General features: G+C 44.9%; 1 protein-coding gene across 13 annotated transcripts in view; it reads right to left on the reverse strand.

Annotated features, from left to right (window-relative positions):
* The window catches only part of HDAC4 (histone deacetylase 4), a 224851-nt gene that overhangs the window by 175576 nt on the left and 30217 nt on the right, over positions 1-19058 (reverse strand). For all 13 annotated transcript variants that reach the window (XM_036422314.2, XM_045575421.1, XM_036422309.2 and 10 more), the window contains exon 2: positions 18399-18598. In XM_036422314.2, coding sequence (XP_036278207.1) covers positions 18399-18420 — 22 coding nt within the window. In that variant the 5' untranslated portion in view covers positions 18421-18598. The remainder of the gene's footprint in view (positions 1-18398; positions 18599-19058) is intronic.

The following is a 19058-nucleotide window of genomic DNA, read 5'->3' on the forward strand; positions in this document are numbered from 1 at the left end:
ACAACTGAGCACTGGCTACATGCCACCTCAGTTACTTCTCACAGCAACCCTACACGGTGCAACCTCTGGGTGCAGCCTCTTGAGTCCTTACTTTTCAGATAAGGAAGCCAGCTCAGAGGAAGGGGCCCTGCTCACGTGGGGATGGAAGCAGGTCTGAGCTCAGACATCCACTTCTAGAGACTCAGGAGGAGAACAAAGGGAAGAACAAGGAAAGGCCCCAAGTGGCCCAACCTCCGGTTTTCCATAGGTACAGAGCCATGCCCTGCAGCCAAGCAGCCCCGACTCCTGGTTCTGCTCCCGTGACAGTCAGTGGTTCCTTCCAGTTCACTTCCCAATCCTCACAGCTAGAACACCAAGTAGGGGCAATGGCAGCTACAGAACAGGTGCTCCTCCCACTCCAAGGTCTGAGGGACTGTCATCTGCTGACTGAAAAGAATGGCACACAGCTCTGCGGCTGCACCTTCGCAGGGCTGCCAACAAGAGGGCACCACCTCCACCATCTCAAAACTACTGACCTACCAACTGCTCCCTACTCCAGGACATGTTGACAGGGGGACTGTGCAATAGTGGGGAAAGCGGGCTGCTATCAGCACCTCCCAGACCACAGGAGACCATGGGAAGGAAGGGGTCCACAGCCCGTCCTCTACGGGGTACCCAAGCCAGGGGAGGGGACATCATGCATGAGTGACAAGTGGCAATGCTTTATTCTGCCTAGTTCCAAAGGCCTGAATAAGGACCCCTGGGGACTCTGCCAGCTGCCTGGACACAGATCTCAGTACCCATTCCAGGCAACCAGGGCTACAGGGGGTGACAGGGAGAAGTGTGGCTAGGCAGAACTGTCTGAGCCCTGGTGCACCATGACCCCAAAGGCCATCCTGGGACAGTGTTATAGGTCAGCTAACCTTCACAGGAGGTTTGTTTTATTATCTCTAAAGAGGACCAAATTCTGGGGGGGAAAAAACACCGAAGTATTGAAGTACTGTTTTACTGCAATGCTGAGATGATCTTCTAGTCATAAAGCCTGTCTTCCTTAAAACTAAGTAATCCATAATTCAATTTGCAAATAAAATTATAGTTCTTTATAAATTATTTAAATTAGCAATTATATGAATAAAATGCACTTCTAAATGTAATAGACCAAACCTGGTATTTATAGCCTAATCATATAACATAAAATGCATTGGTTAGAAAACAGAATGGTAAAGTTTAATGTGGAAAAATAATTCCCACCCAGTCTCCCCCACCCCAATACTGCCGTTAAAGAAGAGAAACTGTTTGCACCCCAACCCCAAATATAAAAATTCCTAGAATGTGTATTGCCAATCTATGGCTTACTTCCAACCTTTCAGGATTTGGCTACCACTTGGATGTAAGGATAATGAAATCTCAGACTCGAAAGGAACTAAGATATAATTTAATTCTGCCCCAGCTCAATGCATGACAAACCTGAGGCCAAGAGAGGCCTTGTGTCACATTCATGCTCTGCCCAACCCCGTGCTGGAACCAAAGTTGGTACAGTCATGACATTAATGGCATGCATGAAAAGCAAAGTCCTACAAATGACTTCTCAGGGTAAATCTGAAATGAATTCTTCATTCATATTGGGGGAAGAAAAAAAAACAACTTAGTAAAAACCGAGAAGGAGAGGAGGGGAGGGCAGGAAGGCAGGAAGGCGCTGAACAAGTGTGCCCTGCATTAGGACCTGGGAGGTTTGACCGTTTACAAGGTGCGACATAAATCACCTCGTAAACTATCTGAATAAAAGTGCTCTAAGAGCAGCTTGAAGCTGCAGGTATATTTCTGTCCACTTTCAAATACACCAGCAGGGATTTCAGTGCCACAGAAAGATCAGCCAGGACCCTGACACAAGAATGACATGAACAAGGGACAAATCAAAATCAAGTCTCCACCATGACACTGGCAGCAGCCCTGGCACTTGACAGGTACAGCTCACTTCCACTTTGGCTGTAGCTAACAACTAGCAGAAGCTTGGTAAAATTATAAAACACACATGCAAATGTGTATACTACTACAGCTGGAATCAGAAGACTATGGAGACAGCCAGGACACAAAGGCATTTGCTGACACCCAAGTCCCAGCCTGTATGGAGGGTAAGGAGCTGAGTCTGGAAACCTGAGCCAGATCCAGGGCCTGCCACATGGAGAGGTCTAAGTAGATAAAGAGAGTGAGGACAAGGAGCTTCCATAGGGGGAGTAGGACAAGGAGAAGGCTGGCCCTCATAGACACTGAAATCAGACATTTCATTATAAAAATTCTAAATTTGCATGGGATTAAAATAGCCTCAAATATAGAAAAGTAAAAACTGGCAGAAATAATACTAACTCACAATTACATCTGGAGATTTTCAAATACCATTCTCAGTAACTGATAGGTAAGGCGAACAATGAAACTGGTAAACAAATCTAAACATTGAGATTAACAAACTTCACTTAATTGGAGAATTGACAAATCTTAATTAATGTATTCTACTCAAATATACATTAAACGTTTACAAAATTGACCATAGAATGATAATGCAAAACTCAAAGAATTTTCAAGAACTGAAATATATATGTAATAAATACATTGAACACAGTGAAATTAAACTAGAAACCAATAACAATAGCAAAATAATAAGAAATTTAAAAATGGCTGAAATACTTTTTCAACTACTGGGTCAAAAAAGTCAAAAAAATTTTTCTAAACTGTATTATAATGAAAATTACAATTAAAATGTATATAATTCAGCTAAAGCTATAGATAGGTAAAAAGCATAACTTTAAGTGCACGTACTAATATTTCTTAAGAAAGTTTGAAAAAATCAGTATTCTAAATATTTCAATAAGTTTTTAAAAAGCAATGCAAATCCAAATAATAGCAGTAAAAGCAGAAATTGATTCGTTTAAAAATCAAGGGAGAAAACTAAGATGGTGGCAAAGGTGAACAACTAATCTGCCACCTCGCACGACAATTTCAAAACTACAACTAAAAGACAAAACATCTATCACCCAGAACCATGGGAAAGCTGGCTGAACAAAAGTCTTAACAACTAGCCAAAACTGGTTTGGCTCAGTGGATAAAGCATCGGCCTGCGGACTGAAAGGTCCCAGGTTTGATTCGGGTCAAGGGCATGTGCCTTGGTTGCAGACACATCCCCAGTAGGGGGTGTGCAAGAGGCAGCTGATTGATGTTTCTCTCTCATTGAAGTTTCTAACTCTCTATCCCTCTCTCTTCCTCCCTGTAAAAAAATCAATAAAATATATTTATAGAAGAAGAAGAAGAAGAAGAAGAAGTAGTAGTAGTAGTAGTAATAGTAGTAGTCGTCGTCGTCTTACAACTAGAAGGAAAGAGAAAGGAGCACAAGCACTGAAAAGCTGAAAAGCTGAGAGGTGCGTGCAACAATCATTGTATACTGCTCTGGAGCATGGGGACTTGGGGACTTGGAAATGCAGAAAGGCAGAGATGGCTAATAGCTGAAGGCAGCTATTGCTGTTTGCCACGCCCCAGCTTAGTGATGCCCTAAGACCCCGCCCCGCCCCAAGGCCCCCGCCCTGAACATTCTACAAACCTGCCCAGGCTCCACACAGCGGCTTTTGCATATAAATGGCCTGCACTGTGGCAGCTTAATGAAATAAACTGCAGCCCCAGTCAGACTGCTCTAAAACCACCAACTCCCAAGCAAAGAGGAGAAAACTGTAGTTCTTGCTGCAGTTCCTGCTGGGTGGCCTTAGACAGTAACTGACCTGCACCCCATTGGAGATCCAGAAACTAGTGTATCCAGTGGTCAGTGTGAGACGACACCAGATTTCAACTACTCTAATAAGGGACACATTCAAGAGGCACACTCAGTGAGCACCAAAGCCCTACTGGAACAGGTCCTGCCCCATAAACGTGTCTGTAGCACATCAATTCTTCCATTATAGACACAATGGGTCCCCACAGCCAATTGGTCTGGAGGTCAATTCCAGAGGGGTGTCTGAGTTGGGGGTACGGGAAGAGACTGGACAAAAATCATGTATCTATGGATGAGGACAGCGGTGGGGAGATAAGGGCAGAGGATGGGGTGGGGACCGGGTGGAGGAAAGCTATTGGGGGGGGGGGGGGGGGAGAAACAATTATAATAATCTGAACAATAAAGATTTATTAAATTTTTTAAAAATCCAATAAAAATAATCAACAAAACTAGACATGGTTCTTTAAAAACATTAATGTAATTATCATAGTAGGTAAATGAAGGAAAAAAGAGGAAGAGCAAATAAATAATATAAAGTATGAAAAAGGAGATGTCAATATAACTCCCACAAACATTACAAAGATATGGAGAGGGCATTTAAATAATTTACATTAAAACATTTGAAAATTTAGAAGAAATGGAAAATTTTCTGAAAAAAACTAAACACATAAAAACTAACACAAGAAAAAATAGAAAATCTGAACACTTGGGGATTTAATTTCTACATCTTCCTAGAAGGAAAACTCCCAGAATAATTTTCCAATGAATTCTTCCAAATATTTAAGAATGAAATAATATCAATCTTATATAAACTCTTCAAGAGAATCACACAAGAGCCAACACAACTTATAAGACCTGCTAGGAAAAACCAGTTATTCATTTTTAAATGGCTACATAAATAATTAAAAAGAAGAGAAAACATACAACAGAGGCCAAAAGGGCTCCAACAAAGCCCCAAGTATTTACCATCTGACTCTTCAAAGAAAACTCTGTCAACCCTAGGAACAGAGAAAGAGGACACATCATCCCATGTAAAGGCCAGCATAACTTTAACATCAAAATCTCACAAGAATATTTCAAGAAAAGAAAATAGCAGGTCAATCTCACTCATGAATTTACATGAAAAAAAAAAGGACACCAAATATAAGAAAGCAAATTCAGGAATATATAAAAACAACAATATATTAAAATCAAGTTAGAATTACTAAAAATTGTTAGATTGGTTAAACATTCAAAAATCCATCAAGAAAATTAATTCATCATATGGTTCAAGAGAACAATCAAATGATTAATAGATGCAAAAAAAAATCTATTAAGTTGAACCCAAAGGAAGTGCCATTTTGTACAAGAAATATCAAACATCTGCACTATCTTGTGAACTACTATCTTGTGGTTCAATTAATATTTTAACACCTACTCAAGAGAACAATCGGCAACCAAAGAATAGAAGAGATCTGCAATGATTAGATGAAGCTCATTTACAAGAAAGCTACAGCGGTTCCACACAGAATGATGAAATGCTGAGAATGTTCCTGTGATAGTTGAATAAGATATGGTTGTCCACTAGCACCAGCTCTGTTTAACATGTGATTGCAGGCCCTAGACAATGTAGTAAAGCAAGAAAAAGACATAAAGGTTTAAAAGTTAGCACAAAAGAAATAAAACAAGCACTAGCAATACACATTAAAACACCCAAAAGAATCTACAGTTAAGCTAGTATAATAATTAGCAAATCCTGCAAGCTGTCATGAGACAAGAAGCTAGCCTAAAGTTAATTATATTTCTAAATACAAATAAAAAATAAAAATATTAAAGCAAACAGTATTAAAAAAACACACAAAACTACCAAGTAAATCTATCCAAAGAAATGAAAGACCTCTACAATGCGATCTACAAAATATAACTGAAGACATGAAAGAAGACCTAAACAAATAGACATATTCATGGATGGAAAGAGTCTAATCAAATTAATTTTATGTTCTTACTGATACACTCCCTAAAGAGATCCCAGTGTTCTGGTGAAATTGAAAAGGTAACTATAAAATTCACATGGAAATGCAAAGGGCTAAGAGGAATAACCTCTGAAATGATCTGCAGTTGGAGGACCCACATTAGCAGATATCATGACTAATTATAATATAAAGCCACAGCTCGATGAGAGGGTGTTGTGCTGACACAGAAATAGACCCATAACAATGGACAAGAATAAACTCCAGAGCAGACCAGATACACAGATACTTAACTTGTGACAAGGCAGCACTCTAGAGCAGTGGGGAAAGGATGAATTGTTCTAATAAGTATTGGTGAGCCAACTGAGTATCCAAATGGGAAAAGTAACCCTCAACTACTACGTCACACCGTGTTTTCTTAAAAAAATCAATTCCAGGTGGACTGGAAATCTAAATGTGAGTGGCAGAACAATGAAACTCCTGCAAAATAATAGAGTATCTCCATGATCTTCAAGGAGGCTTAAATAGAATGACCAAGAAACTAAACAACGTTAAAATTAAGAACTTCTGTTCACCAAAGAGCAACATTAAGAGAGTGAAGAGGCAACCCAGAGTCAGAGAGAAAACAGCAAAGGGAATAACCAACAAAGGAGTTATCCTTCCTTCATCCATATTAATTACTCCTCCAGTCAGTGAGAAAAATAAAGACAACCCATTGTTTTTAATGAACCAAAGGCTGGAACAGGTTCTTCACCTAGCTGTTCAATTCAAGTGCAAAGAGATGCCCAATGTCTTTAGCAAGCAGGGGAAGGCAGAGTAAACCACAGTGGCTACAATGAGAGAATAACAGTACCAAGCATGATGGGGGGCAGAGCCCTTAAGTCTCTCTCTGACAGAGCATAAATGGGTACATTCAATGGGAAACCTGTGGGGCACACACATGCCTCACTGAAAGAAATGTGTACTTGCACAGACGCAAGACACACATCAAAAGGCTATGGCAGCATCAGATGTACCCACTCAAACTCGAGGGCACCCAAAAAGTCCTCAATAACTGAACAAACAGACATGTCCACACGATGAACACCATACACCCATGGGAATGAACAATGGCTAGAAGCCATACCACCAGAAACTTACACAGGCAGTATACTGTTAAATGAAGGAAGCCAGACAAAAAGGCCAAGTATTTTAGGATTATATTTATATCAAGTTCAAAGATGGAAAAATTGCATATAACTTATTAGAAGCTGGAGGGTGATTCCCAGGGCAGGATAGGTGGTGCGATAATCGAGGGGAAACATGCAGGGCTCTGGAGTCGGAATGCTCTGATTCTTGACCTGCACAGCCGTCATGGGCATGCCCTCCACAGAAAGCACCAGGTGAACCCAGAGAGCTATGTGTTCTCCTGGACGCCTGTAACACTTCCACAGAAAGGTCACACAGGAATGCAACGCTCATGGCAGCTGTTTACAGAGCAGTAGTGGGAAGACTAGAAACAAACTCACTGCCCACCATCAGTGAAAGGTGTTAAATGAATGACATTGCAGTAATACACAACTATGAGATAGGACAAGGCACTGCTTTTGCACTGATTTAGAATAATATCCAAAGGAAAAGCTTCAAGAGCTAAGGTGCTGAGCGTCTCCAGGGTGCCACAATTCACAAACAGATTGAATGAGCAAGAATATCTACAAGTTTCCTGTATGTGTCAGCTCAAATTTGATCAAGACTTTACTAAAAATCAAGTGAACAGTACAGTGAACATACCCAACCACAAACAAGCTGCACGCAGTTCACGATTCTATAGTACATTAGTCACAATTAATGAACCAACACTGACATGTCATTATACTTCTTTCAGGTTTCCCTAGATCCTCCCTCATGTTTTTCTCCTGTCCCAGGATGCCAGCCAGGACCCCACACTGCCCCCTTGGCAACTCTGGGCCTGACAGTTTCTAGACTGTCCTTGTCATTGTTAGCCTTGACAGTATTAAGGGGCTGAACAAGGATCGTAAAGGACAAGCTTCTCCTGGAATGTCATGTCTTTCTGGTCCAACTGTGCCTTGGGAAAGAAGACCACGTAGGTAAAGGGCATTCTCACCGTAGATGTGAAATTTACAGCCTAAACTCAGCACACTGCCACTGCACTCCACTGCTGGTGCCAATCGGTGTCACACAAGAGCCCCAGGGAATGCAGCAAACAGCAATTCCTCAGGATCCACAATAAACAAGCACCTCAGGAGGGCTGGACGCTGGAAACCACAAGCACCCCAGGAGGGCGGGAAGCTGGAAACCAGCACCAGGCTGCTGGGCATGAAGGCCCTCCCCCACCTCCAGTCTCCCTGACAGGAGTCCATCTGAAGACAACCCAACCAGTTATCTCTTTTTAACCAGAAGAAATCAGGACTCATGAGCATAAACAAAATGAGACCTGAAATTGGCAGACAAGGAAGAAAAATCAAAAGCTTCCATCTTGATTACACTTGGTGATTAGCCACAAAGTCAGATGGCCATTGCTGGGCCTGACAGTTAGTGCTCTTTCTCTCCTCTACCCTCCCCTCTTGCTTCTAAGAAGTAGGATGAATTAACAGTATATCCCAGATCCACCCAGAGCCGGCTTCTGCTCCCACACACGTGGCGACAGGGGGGACAGGATAGACCCCCGGTGGCCCTGGTTGTGCGTGACAAGGCTTTCCAGGAACAGTGAGAGCCCAACAACAGGACAACTGCTTTAGCTGAGGGCTGCAGACCTGCCACCAAAGAATAAACAGGCAACCTGGACCCAGCCCAAGTGGGGACAAGTGACAAATACGGAGAACAAGAAACGTAGACTTTGTTTTTGGACACTGCTATGTCTGCACAGGAAGAAAAAGAAATGGAGAAGACCCCTCAGGTTTGGAATCCCAAGGGCTAGCTTACTGAAAGAACCAGAGATGGGTCGGAGCACAGGCCTGGCATACAGAAGGACACGCCCACAACACCAATGGCCTTGAAGAAAGGTGTGACTCAGCCCTGCCCACCAGCCAGGTGCCCAGGCTGCTCACAAAGAAGTGATGGGTGCCACAAAAGAGCAGAGTGAGATCCCAGCTCTCAGCCAGGGGGTCCATGCCCACCAACCACATAGGTCTCACCTTAGTCCCCACGGGAACTGCTCTGAGACCTCCCAGGACACCTTACAGTCCAAAAATGGTGCATCCCAAGGGTCTACCTGGCTTCCTCTCCCTCACCCCCCTCTGTAGGGCCTGGCAGGTAACCTCTCCCATCACCATCTTCTCCTCCCATGCCCTCAGTATGGCCACAGTCCCCACCTGGCTTCTTCCAAGAAGAACCTGAAAACACTTTTATGTGACACCTTTCCAATCTCTGCGGAGCACCCCAAATTCTGTGTGACCCTCCACCCCCCTACCCAGTGTAAACATGGATTTGCTAACTCACATGCTAATAAATAGCAATGGCCCATTCAAGTTCAAAGTTTATTCATATTTGTTTTTTAAATCCCAAACTAAAACTTGATGTTCAAAATTTACATATCACTATATAAAATATGAGAAAATAACTGTATTATTTTTCTCAGACAGTTTTCTCAATCTTCTGCAGCTGTCATGACACTTATGTGGATTTTGACATATATATTATAGGACCGACAAAGACCTCTGTGTTCCATGGGTTTCTGAGCTCAATCAACCTCAGAAGATTTCATTCGTATTCAAGGCAAGAGTGAAACTCTGCCAGAGTGCATTTCACAAACGGCTGGTGGAGGGTTCTGGAGGACTCGCATGCCAGGCGTGGCCCAGTCTTGCAGTCCTTGCCCACCCAGAGCTTAATTTCAGCTTCCCAGGAATATAGTTCTATTTCTAGCAAGAACGTGCATATAGAATTGACTTGAAGGGTATCCAAAAAGAACTGTGAAGGCACAGGAAACCTGTATTTAACAAAACTATGTATTTAGTTTACATAAAACCGGAAATGTAGAATCTGGCTTGCATAAACAACAGTAAAGAAGTTATTTTGATAAGTAATTTTAAACAATGTCACAAAATAAATATAGGAATTGATACAACAAGCTGCCTATCTACTTTTGTCCAGGTAAAGACTTGGACCCAGTTCCGTGCAGGTGAGAATGAACATGCCCAGCCAGCCAGGTGCAGTGGGCCAGGCCCGATTACTCTGGATGTCTACTGCCTTTGAGCTGTAAAACCATTCAGGTTTTGACTATAAATACAGGGCCATCCTATTTGGGACCCACCTCACCGAGCCCCCGCAACTCTCCCCCTCCGGCCACCCCAATGGAGAACTCTTGAGGGAAGAAGACACAAGATCACCTACTGGCCATACTGTTAACCTCTATCAAGCTCCAACACAGTGGCCCCTAAGGGCAAAACCAAAAGCCAGGGTTTTTGGTTCTGAAGGGCCAGGGCCTGTAAAAGGCAACGTGGCCCCACTTTAGAGGGAATCAGGCCAGGCTGAGAAACCCCAAGGACATTCCCTCAGCAGAGATGGCATGGTTACACACAGAAACCAATAGACACAGGCTGCCTCTGTCAAGTGGCTCACTCAGCCCCACCCCATACCCATGACCCAGGTGAAACCCATATATTTCAGACTGGAAACAGTTGAGAAATGCTATCAATGTTCTCTCAGGCAATTTAAGCAACTCGAGACAGACCCAAATTGCTCTTTTCTTCTCATAAATAATATCCTTCTGATGTTGGAAATATCCTTCAACCAGAACAGGCTTATCCCATCGGATCACTAAACTGCTGAAAACGGCTCTTCAAAAACAAATAAGCAAAAAACCATCTCCTTAGGACCCCAGTCATTGAGGCCACATCCATGCAAACAGGTCCACCAAATCCACTCATAACAGGAAGCACATACCTTCAAAGAAACATACCCCCTGGTTCTCATACATCTAGTCCTATAGCCCCACGAGGAGTTCAAGGAAAGCCAACAAGAACCAAAAAAAGTTACCACTATGTCCGGGCCAGGGCAGCCAGGCCGTGTGAATTTTACTCTGGACAGAGGTGCTGGCCAAAGTAGAGAGAGGGACCCAGGGAGCTGGGTACCTGTCCACGAGTGAGCACGGTGGAAATCACCCCATAACTCTGAGCTGCGAGTTGCTGCAGTGCCCAGGCACTAGTCACCTGCCATGTGCTGCTGCTCCCCCACCTCCAGGTCACCCCAGCCCTTCCGGGACACATGCCTATGCCAAACTGACCACAGAGAGAATGATCTGTGCCACTCATTGGCAAGAGGACACAGCCCCCCTACTTTCCACACCACAGTGAGACATAATGTTTACAAAATAACTAAGACAATCGGGGGGTAACAGAAGGAACCGGGTCACAGAAAGATGTAAGAGCAGACAGACAACTGGACTTTCCTATGAAAAGCTCTGCATCCACGGCTCCAGTGTCACCTAGTACCTCCTCAAGTCCACTGCAAACTCGTAAACCACACACCCTCCTTCCTCCCTCTCGCTGATCCTTGCAAGGAGGCTAAAGAAAAACAGGTGGTGCCATGGACCCTCGCAAGAAGGACTCGGAAGGAAGAGACCCTTGCTGTTGCAAGAATGACCCTTTGCCCTCACACAGCTACCTAAGCCTGTGGGCATTTGGGCAGGACCATGTCTCTTCCCGCACAAAGAGCCCGGAGCATGTTTGCATTGGGTCAGACAGCAATGGGGAGGTAGAACTTTAAGAATAAGTCCCTAAGCCTGAACTGGTTTAAATCAATGTGAACCTAGAAAGGGGGAGAGTCAGAAGTCCTGAGTTACACTGCACCATACTAGAGGCACTTCCCCTAAGGACATGCTTATTGAAAATATACTTTCTACAAAGCGTTTCCCAGAAAAAATCAAACACAAAGGAATAAACTTAGATATGAATGTAAATATATCAAAACAAAGCTTTAGTTCTTAAAATCTTAGATACCTTCTTGACTTTAGCACCTGAATAACTGGCACATGAGAAGCAACCTTGTAAGAAATGGCCCAGAAGCAGAAAGTTTAAAAAAATTAATTAACTCCACAGTCACAGAAGCTCCTCAGTGAAAGGCCCTGATAACAAATCTAAACAATCAGATTGAAGACCCAGTCAGAGCTCATCTGAACCTTAGGAGAATGAGTTAGTTATATGCAAAAAAACAGCTCCCCAAACAAGTGACCACTAAGTAATGAACATCAAGATGCCTCAACCAACTTTATAGAATTCTTTACAAATGCTATCTCAGATAAATAGACGTATTTTATTTTTAAAAAAATATATATCAAAATAAGCCTCAGTAAAACTTTTTAGAAGTATGTAGTATTAGTAAAAGTTAGAAAATGGTTATAATGTTAAACATTATTTTTCATATAAAAATCCCCAAAATTCTAATGCTGCATTTCAACATGGAATGTTCCAGTTCTCAGTTAGAATCCTGACATTCAAGTAACAGCAGCAAGAACATGGGGAGGAAGAGAGTAAGAAGAGGAGGAGGAGGAGAAGGAGGAGATGATAATGGTTAGGGATGAGGTGATGAGAGCCCAAGTCCAACAGGAGGAAAGCTAAAGGGGGGTGGAGGGTAGTCTAGACCCCTAATCCTACAGAGGCCCCAGAGCCATAGGCAGAAGGTCTCCCCAGCAGTCAGCTGTGCACTTGGCATTTCCACTGGCCAAGCTCCCACCTGCTAGCACCTTAACCCCTGAGAAGCAGAGTTGATATTTTCTGTTTCTGTTTGTTGGGTAAGAAGGGAATGAGGGCAAGGGCAAACAGGAAAAGAATAGGATAAGGATTCTTTTCATCATACACTGCTTATCACTCCTTCTGAAAGGCCAATACTCCCATTATCTTGCTGATGGATTATGTGGCTAAAGCTAGACAATTTAAAAACACGAAGTCAGATACAATTCTAAAACTTTAGTTATTTGCCTCATTTGATGTTCCCTTTATCATTACAATCCCTTAAATTTATCATGTTTTCATGAAATGAGCAAATAAGAGGCTCTTTGGTGGAAGCACAACGAAAAGTTTCAAACCGAATCCACCCAATGCCACTGTATGCCAGTCACCCGTGAACCCTTTCAGCCCCAGCTTCCTAAAGAGGCAGAGTCCGGGGAAGTTCATGATATACTCAGGACACATCATAACCAGTCAAAGCAAGGAGGCAACAGCAAAACCCAAAAACAGGCACAGTGCAGGGAGCAGGAGACGCGGGACCCACAATCCCTTCTCCACACCTTCAGGGCCATGAGACCACATCTACCTACGTGGCAGCAGCCTTTCTTGTACCAACCCCTGTCCCTCAACACCCACCCTTCACTCCCAATGTCCTTCCTCTGCCACACAGGCTCTCACCTCCGTCCCCCACCCAGGCAGGTGAACTCCTGCTCTGCTTCCCAAACTCAGCTCACCTGTCTCCTCGCCTCTCCCCTCTGACCTCATGAACCACAGTGTACCGAGGGCCTCGGAGCCTCTGTCTGGCCCAGGAGCTCCATGCATGCTGGTAAGACCAACTCCTAAGAGGGCCCAGTGCACCCTGCGTCTGCCAGCAGGGGGGCTTATGTCAAGGACAGATGACCAATTCGGTTTCTAGGTTGGCCTCTGATTTGCTAAGCGCTAGATAGCAGTAACTACTGATTTATTTAACTATAAAATGAGAATAATGGCATTGGAGCTACCTATACAAGGTATCATGCAAAATATATTAAATAACTGTAGAGAACAACCCAGAACAAAGCCACTACTCATTATGGCCTAAAAGCATAGCAGGTTTTGACTTAGAGCAAGCATATAACCAACGCGAATGTATTACTACGTACTACAAGTTTTAAACACCTACGGTAAAACAGAGTCCAAATTACGCCAGCACCCCCTTCTGGAGCCCAGCGTCAGGAGGGGCGGAACACCTGCACACCTGTCTGCTTTGACTGCCCACTGCCAGGCGCTCCAATTACAGCTTCTGGTTCCGGCACCAAGCTGCACTCAATGGTCTCTGATGTTGAGTTTGTATGTCAAATCCATCCGGGAACTCATTCTTAAATCTCAATGTCATTAATCACCCAACATTCAGCATCTCAGAACTCAGAAATTTGCATTTCCACAATGGTGGCTTTGAAAAAAGGGGCATAAATGCAAATGTTCCACAAACTGTATAAGGATTTCAGAAAATTGCCAAAACAACCCATCAATGCTCCATTGACAGTGAATGTTCTGAGGATTTGTGATTTTTAAAGACAAAACACAATTTGAGGATTAAAAAAAGAAGCAGGTTGAAAAAGAAGTCGTTCTGTCTCTGTGATTTCCAGAACAAATCCTGACTGATTAAATTCCCAGAGAGTGGAAGTCGGGGAGTGACAGCTCAAGCTGCACATGTGCCCTTGGGCTTCTCAACAGCCTGGAGGGCCTGGGGCGGGAAGGCTCAGGGGCATTTCTGAAACCCTTCCTTCAGGTGCAGAAGGAAGCTGCACAAGAGGCTCAGAGCCCTTCTGTACCAAATTTCAATCCTTCCGATTAGTCTTCCTCCAACACACCTGCATGCAGCTGTGTCAGTGACTGTTCTACCCTCTATGTCACTGACTGTTCTACCCTCCCCTGTATCCTCGGGCCTCAGCCCCACCCCTGCCAGGAACCCCCAGCTCTCAGGTTAGTCACTTCTCCCAACCAGGGCCTCACTAGGTCCAGAACCCGCATATTACCCGAAGCTTGGAATTGATGTCTTCTCTATGTTAAATGCAGGTCCTCAAAATTCATTTTCTCTCTTTAAAGTCCTTAAAACTTTGTAGAATCCTGAAACAGTCTGGCATTGCAAAGCATAATTTAAGTTTCTTTTTAAGAAAACTTATATCCTAAATTATACTAACCTTGGTGGCAATGAACAGACTCAAGATCAAGCACAGGAGACAGGAGCACAAAGACTGAAGCAGCCAGCCCAGCTCAGACCAGAACAAGGCAGAGCCTCCCCCGGGAAGACCTCCAGATGAAAACGTTAGCATGATCTAAAGAAATCAAACCACATCAAGACTCAACTAAGCTATTACTGACAAAACTTTTTAGCTGCTTTTGTGCAGAGGGGATATTTCAAACTCAATAGAATATTAGGAAACCAAAGAATAGTCCAAATTAAAACACTGCTCTTAAATATACAAGTTTCCCTCAAAATAGTTACTTGCTTATAACTAAACACTGTTACACACCTCTTCCCGAGATGCAGAAGATAGAACACTTGAGTTTCCCAATTCCATCCTGCTCAACCAGTTTCCTATCAAGGGTCAAGTCTGCATGACTACACACAGGTCCATAACACCCACCAGTACAAGCCTTGTGACTGACAGTGTTTCTTCAGGCAGAAATGGTGCAAAGAAGGTAAACTGTAGGGTGGGGGGCAGGTGGTGTTAGAAAGCCGCTGAGGAACAGTTCTCAGCAAGCCAGCCAGGCTCCCAGGTCTCAGCACACTGCTCACAGGCCAGCCTGCTGACTGCATGGGAGTGGAACAAAGGCAGGGTAGGAAAGGGAGCCTTCGCTCATCCCGAGGACAGGCCCACCCACACAGGGTCAAGTTCCCTCCATGTCACTCGGGGATGCCTTGTCCAGGCAGGGGCTCTGTGTCCTTCCTATATGTTCATCCTGATCTGTTTCAGCACGTCCCAACAGGCAAAGATTTGGAGCATGGAATTAGGCAAAAAGCGCCATATTTCAGAACCTCTTCCCACTCTTCTTACTGTCAAAGAGGAGTTCTTTGAGACTAAATCAATTCAGGCCCTTTCCGCAGGCTGCTCCCATCAGTACAAACACTGATTCAGAGCAATAAAACCAGCAGTGAGCAGTTTTACGTCAGAGAACCAGAGCCCAGCTCTGGCGGCATTCATAAAGAACGGCAATAAAACCCTACTGCATGCCTCACCCACCAGAGGGAGTTTGAAGGGAAAACAGGAGAGAAAAAAATCAAGCACTTCAAATAAAAAGGTCATTTTATCATCAGGGCAAAGGCGAGTTGCACAGCAAGTGTGAGTGAGGAGACAACAGCAAGGGCCCCAGGGTACAGAGAGGGCCCCGGGAAACCGTGAGGGGGCAGTGAGGGCCCAAGGAAGAGTGAAGGCCCCAGGGGACAATGAGGGCCCCAGGGGACAGTAAGGGCCCCAGGAAAGAGTGAAGACACTGGGCGACAGTGAAGGCCCCAGGGGACAGTGGGGGGGAGGGAGGAAGGGCCCCAGGGAAGAGGGCTCTGGGGGATAGTGAGGGCTTCAGGGGGCAAGGCAGAGCAGGTCACAGCCAGACAGAAACCGCTTGGATGATGAGGGGGAGAGGGGCCCATAGCAGGGAGGCTGCGCAGTAAGGTCCAGTGGGGATGAGACCTCCTCGGTTTGAAGAAACTTCCCAATCAAAATAGCAAACTGAATAAATGAGTATTCATTATATCTCTTCCTCCCCACTAAATTATTAAATATAAACAGAAATATAAAAGGATATATAGCAATGCTAGTCAGTGGGGAATAGCTCAGCTGACCAAAACTAGGAGGAGTTTCCAAGAAAATATAAATTTGATGGGATCAAAGTGACAGGAAAACAATCTCTAGTGATCAACCCACCACCCGGCAAGACAGACAACAGCCCTCACACAGGGAGGGTACAGATCCAAGCCCAGCCCAGCCCCCTGCAGCGGGCCAGCACTGTTTGGGGTCCCTTGCTACAACTCCAGAAGCTACTCTGAGAATAAAGGTGGCTCCTGAAGGGTACCTGAGCACTGCAGAGAGCAGGAGTACCCAAGAGCTTGGGCCCTGAGCATGCCACCACCGACAGAGGAGGCTCAGCCTCCAAGGCAGCCCTGCTCTCACCAGTTCCAGCCCCTCTTCCATCTTCAGTCTCCAATCCAAGGAGGGACAGAGGCCTCAGGAATCAGCTGGCGGCAACGACACACATGGCCAGATAGGGTAGTGATTGCAATAAACACGGATGGGCAAACCCGCATATAAAGGCAGATTCTCAGGGGAGAGAAAGCCAGTGCAGCACTCTGCTCCTTCCTGAGACAAGCCTAAAGAGAAGGAAGGCTTGGAAGGTTATGATAAGTTATGATAAGTGGGAGGGGATATGTTGTTCAGCCCAAGAAACCAAGGGCAGAAACGCTTTCAGGAAACTCAATTAACTTCTTGGCAAAGACACGCGTAACAAAGAGAAATACATTGTATTTTATTCAGACACCTGGGTTACCAAAAGATAAGCTGACAGGTTCTAGAGCATTCTGAGAACAAACTTAACATTTTAAACATGCACACCCACCATGCTCACTGACGGAGTAATTCTGCTTCTTAGAATTGATCCAGTGCAGACAGATGCTTATAGAAGTGCATGTACAAAGTATACATATAATAATTGTCCGATGCCAATTTGGGGCTGCTATAAATAGTGCTGCAATCACATAAATATTCATCTACAAGCCATCAAAATAATTTAGACTTATACACATACTGACATCAAAAAAGTGCTCATAATACATTAAGATGGAAAAAAAAAAATAACACAGAAGCCCACAGATGAGATGGCCGCATGCCACTGAAATGCTTGCACGCAGCCCCTGTGCTCAGACATGGGAAGGAAGCCCAGCTCCCTCATTGGGAGGGAGAGCTGGGCACCCCTCAAGGTCTGCTTGACACACTTCAATCCAGATGCTTAAATTTGTTTTACAGATTTTATCAATCAAACATGAACAATTTATCTCAATAAAGCCTTCCTATCTAAATATAACTGGGAATCCTAGCCTCGTTTCAGCCACTCCAGTCGGGCCAAGGGAGAAAGAGTGTGTGCAGGTTCTGGGCCATCCCAGAGGCACAGACCAGACTCCCCAGTCACACTGAGGATGCCCAGTTCTGTCCAGTGGCCACTGCCACCCCTCCCACGTGGACACAGGACAGACCTGCTGGGAGTGGCAGCGATCAGGACTCAGGCTTTCATCAAGCAACTGCACTGGGACTTGACCTAATGGTGGGTACCCACAACACATTTCTGAAGCCAAAGGCCACACAAGCATGGTTTTCAGTCCTGTTCAGCCACTTACTAACTCTATGACCATGGGCAAAGCACCCCTTCCCTACAGGATGAGATTTTCAGGGCATTGTAAAGACTGAATCATGTGACATGCTTAGTGTAGGGCCTAATAAAACTCAATCCAGGAGCAGAGCCCTGTCACAGAATCACCCCTACCCCTGAGTCCCCAGGAACAAAGAAACTGGGTGAGAAATTAACTTTCCAAATCACAAACTGACCTTTGAACCCCACCTCACTAAAGCAACATTCTTGTCTCCTGGTGTCTAGGACACACATCTGCCACTCAAGTCAGTGTGCAATTCAGCAAAGATGGGGCCTGAGTCTCCCGAGGGCTCTACAACACATATGTCAAACACAAGGCCTGCGGGCCAAATCCGTCCCGCCAGGCCTTGCAATGTGGCCCGCACCGCGCTGTCATCACTGCACTCTGCTGCGTTTCCATCACAATGACAGTTTATGACTGTTCAGTAAACCATTCGGCCCGCGATTTAGGCTGGATTTTAGATTTTGGCCCCTTCTCTGATTGAGTTCGACACCCCTACTCTACAATGTGTCTTTCCCAAGGATAATTTACTCTGCACCGGCTGCTGTCAGACCACCAGGGGCGACTGTCAAGAAAACCAGTCTCCCACCAGTGAGACATTGCAGCTGCAGTGACTTCCTTTCTGCCCAGGACAGCCCGCAGCCCCTTACCTGGGTGGCTTTGGGAGCTCATCGCTAGCACCGTCTGCTCTTCACAAATCAATGGCTCGAAACTTCCACGGACACAATGCTGCACAGAGCTCCAGAGTCCCGCCAACACATCCAAATCCAGCAGCGGGCGGGGGCCACAGCCTCGGCCACGTCAATGCTGGGCGGTCCACAGCAACGTGTCCACCAGTTCAGGGGAGGACCTGCATGGGGAGACAGAAACAGGCCAGTCAGGAGGCGACCCAAGGAAACCCGGATATGTTTTCATCATTTCACCGCCAACTGGTAAAACAATTCATCTGGGCGTTTCTGCTGACAGGAAGCACTGGGGTTGTTAGTAAACACATGTGAATATAAGTGAAACGATCCACAGGGCAGCGTTTCTAACCGGGGCACCATGAGTGGAGAGTGTGTCTCAGGGAGTCACTCTGGCTCATTCCCACCAGTTTTCATGTGTGCACACTCCCATCCAGCCCACATCCACACACACACACCAAATCTTTCCTAACTGCAATCTGAGTCCCAGTCTGCAGTAAGCCCTCCTCACTTAAATCATCCCCCACATTTCCACCACCACAATTACCATTTCCTCAGCTGATTTCCATTTTCTCATTATAAAAGTAGCATGCACGCATCACAGGAAAGTGTTTAAAATCACCCATG

Source organism: Pipistrellus kuhlii, unplaced genomic scaffold (assembly GCF_014108245.1).
Source record: "Pipistrellus kuhlii isolate mPipKuh1 unplaced genomic scaffold, mPipKuh1.p scaffold_m20_p_7, whole genome shotgun sequence".
In the NCBI taxonomy this organism is placed as follows: Eukaryota; Metazoa; Chordata; class Mammalia; order Chiroptera; family Vespertilionidae; genus Pipistrellus; species Pipistrellus kuhlii.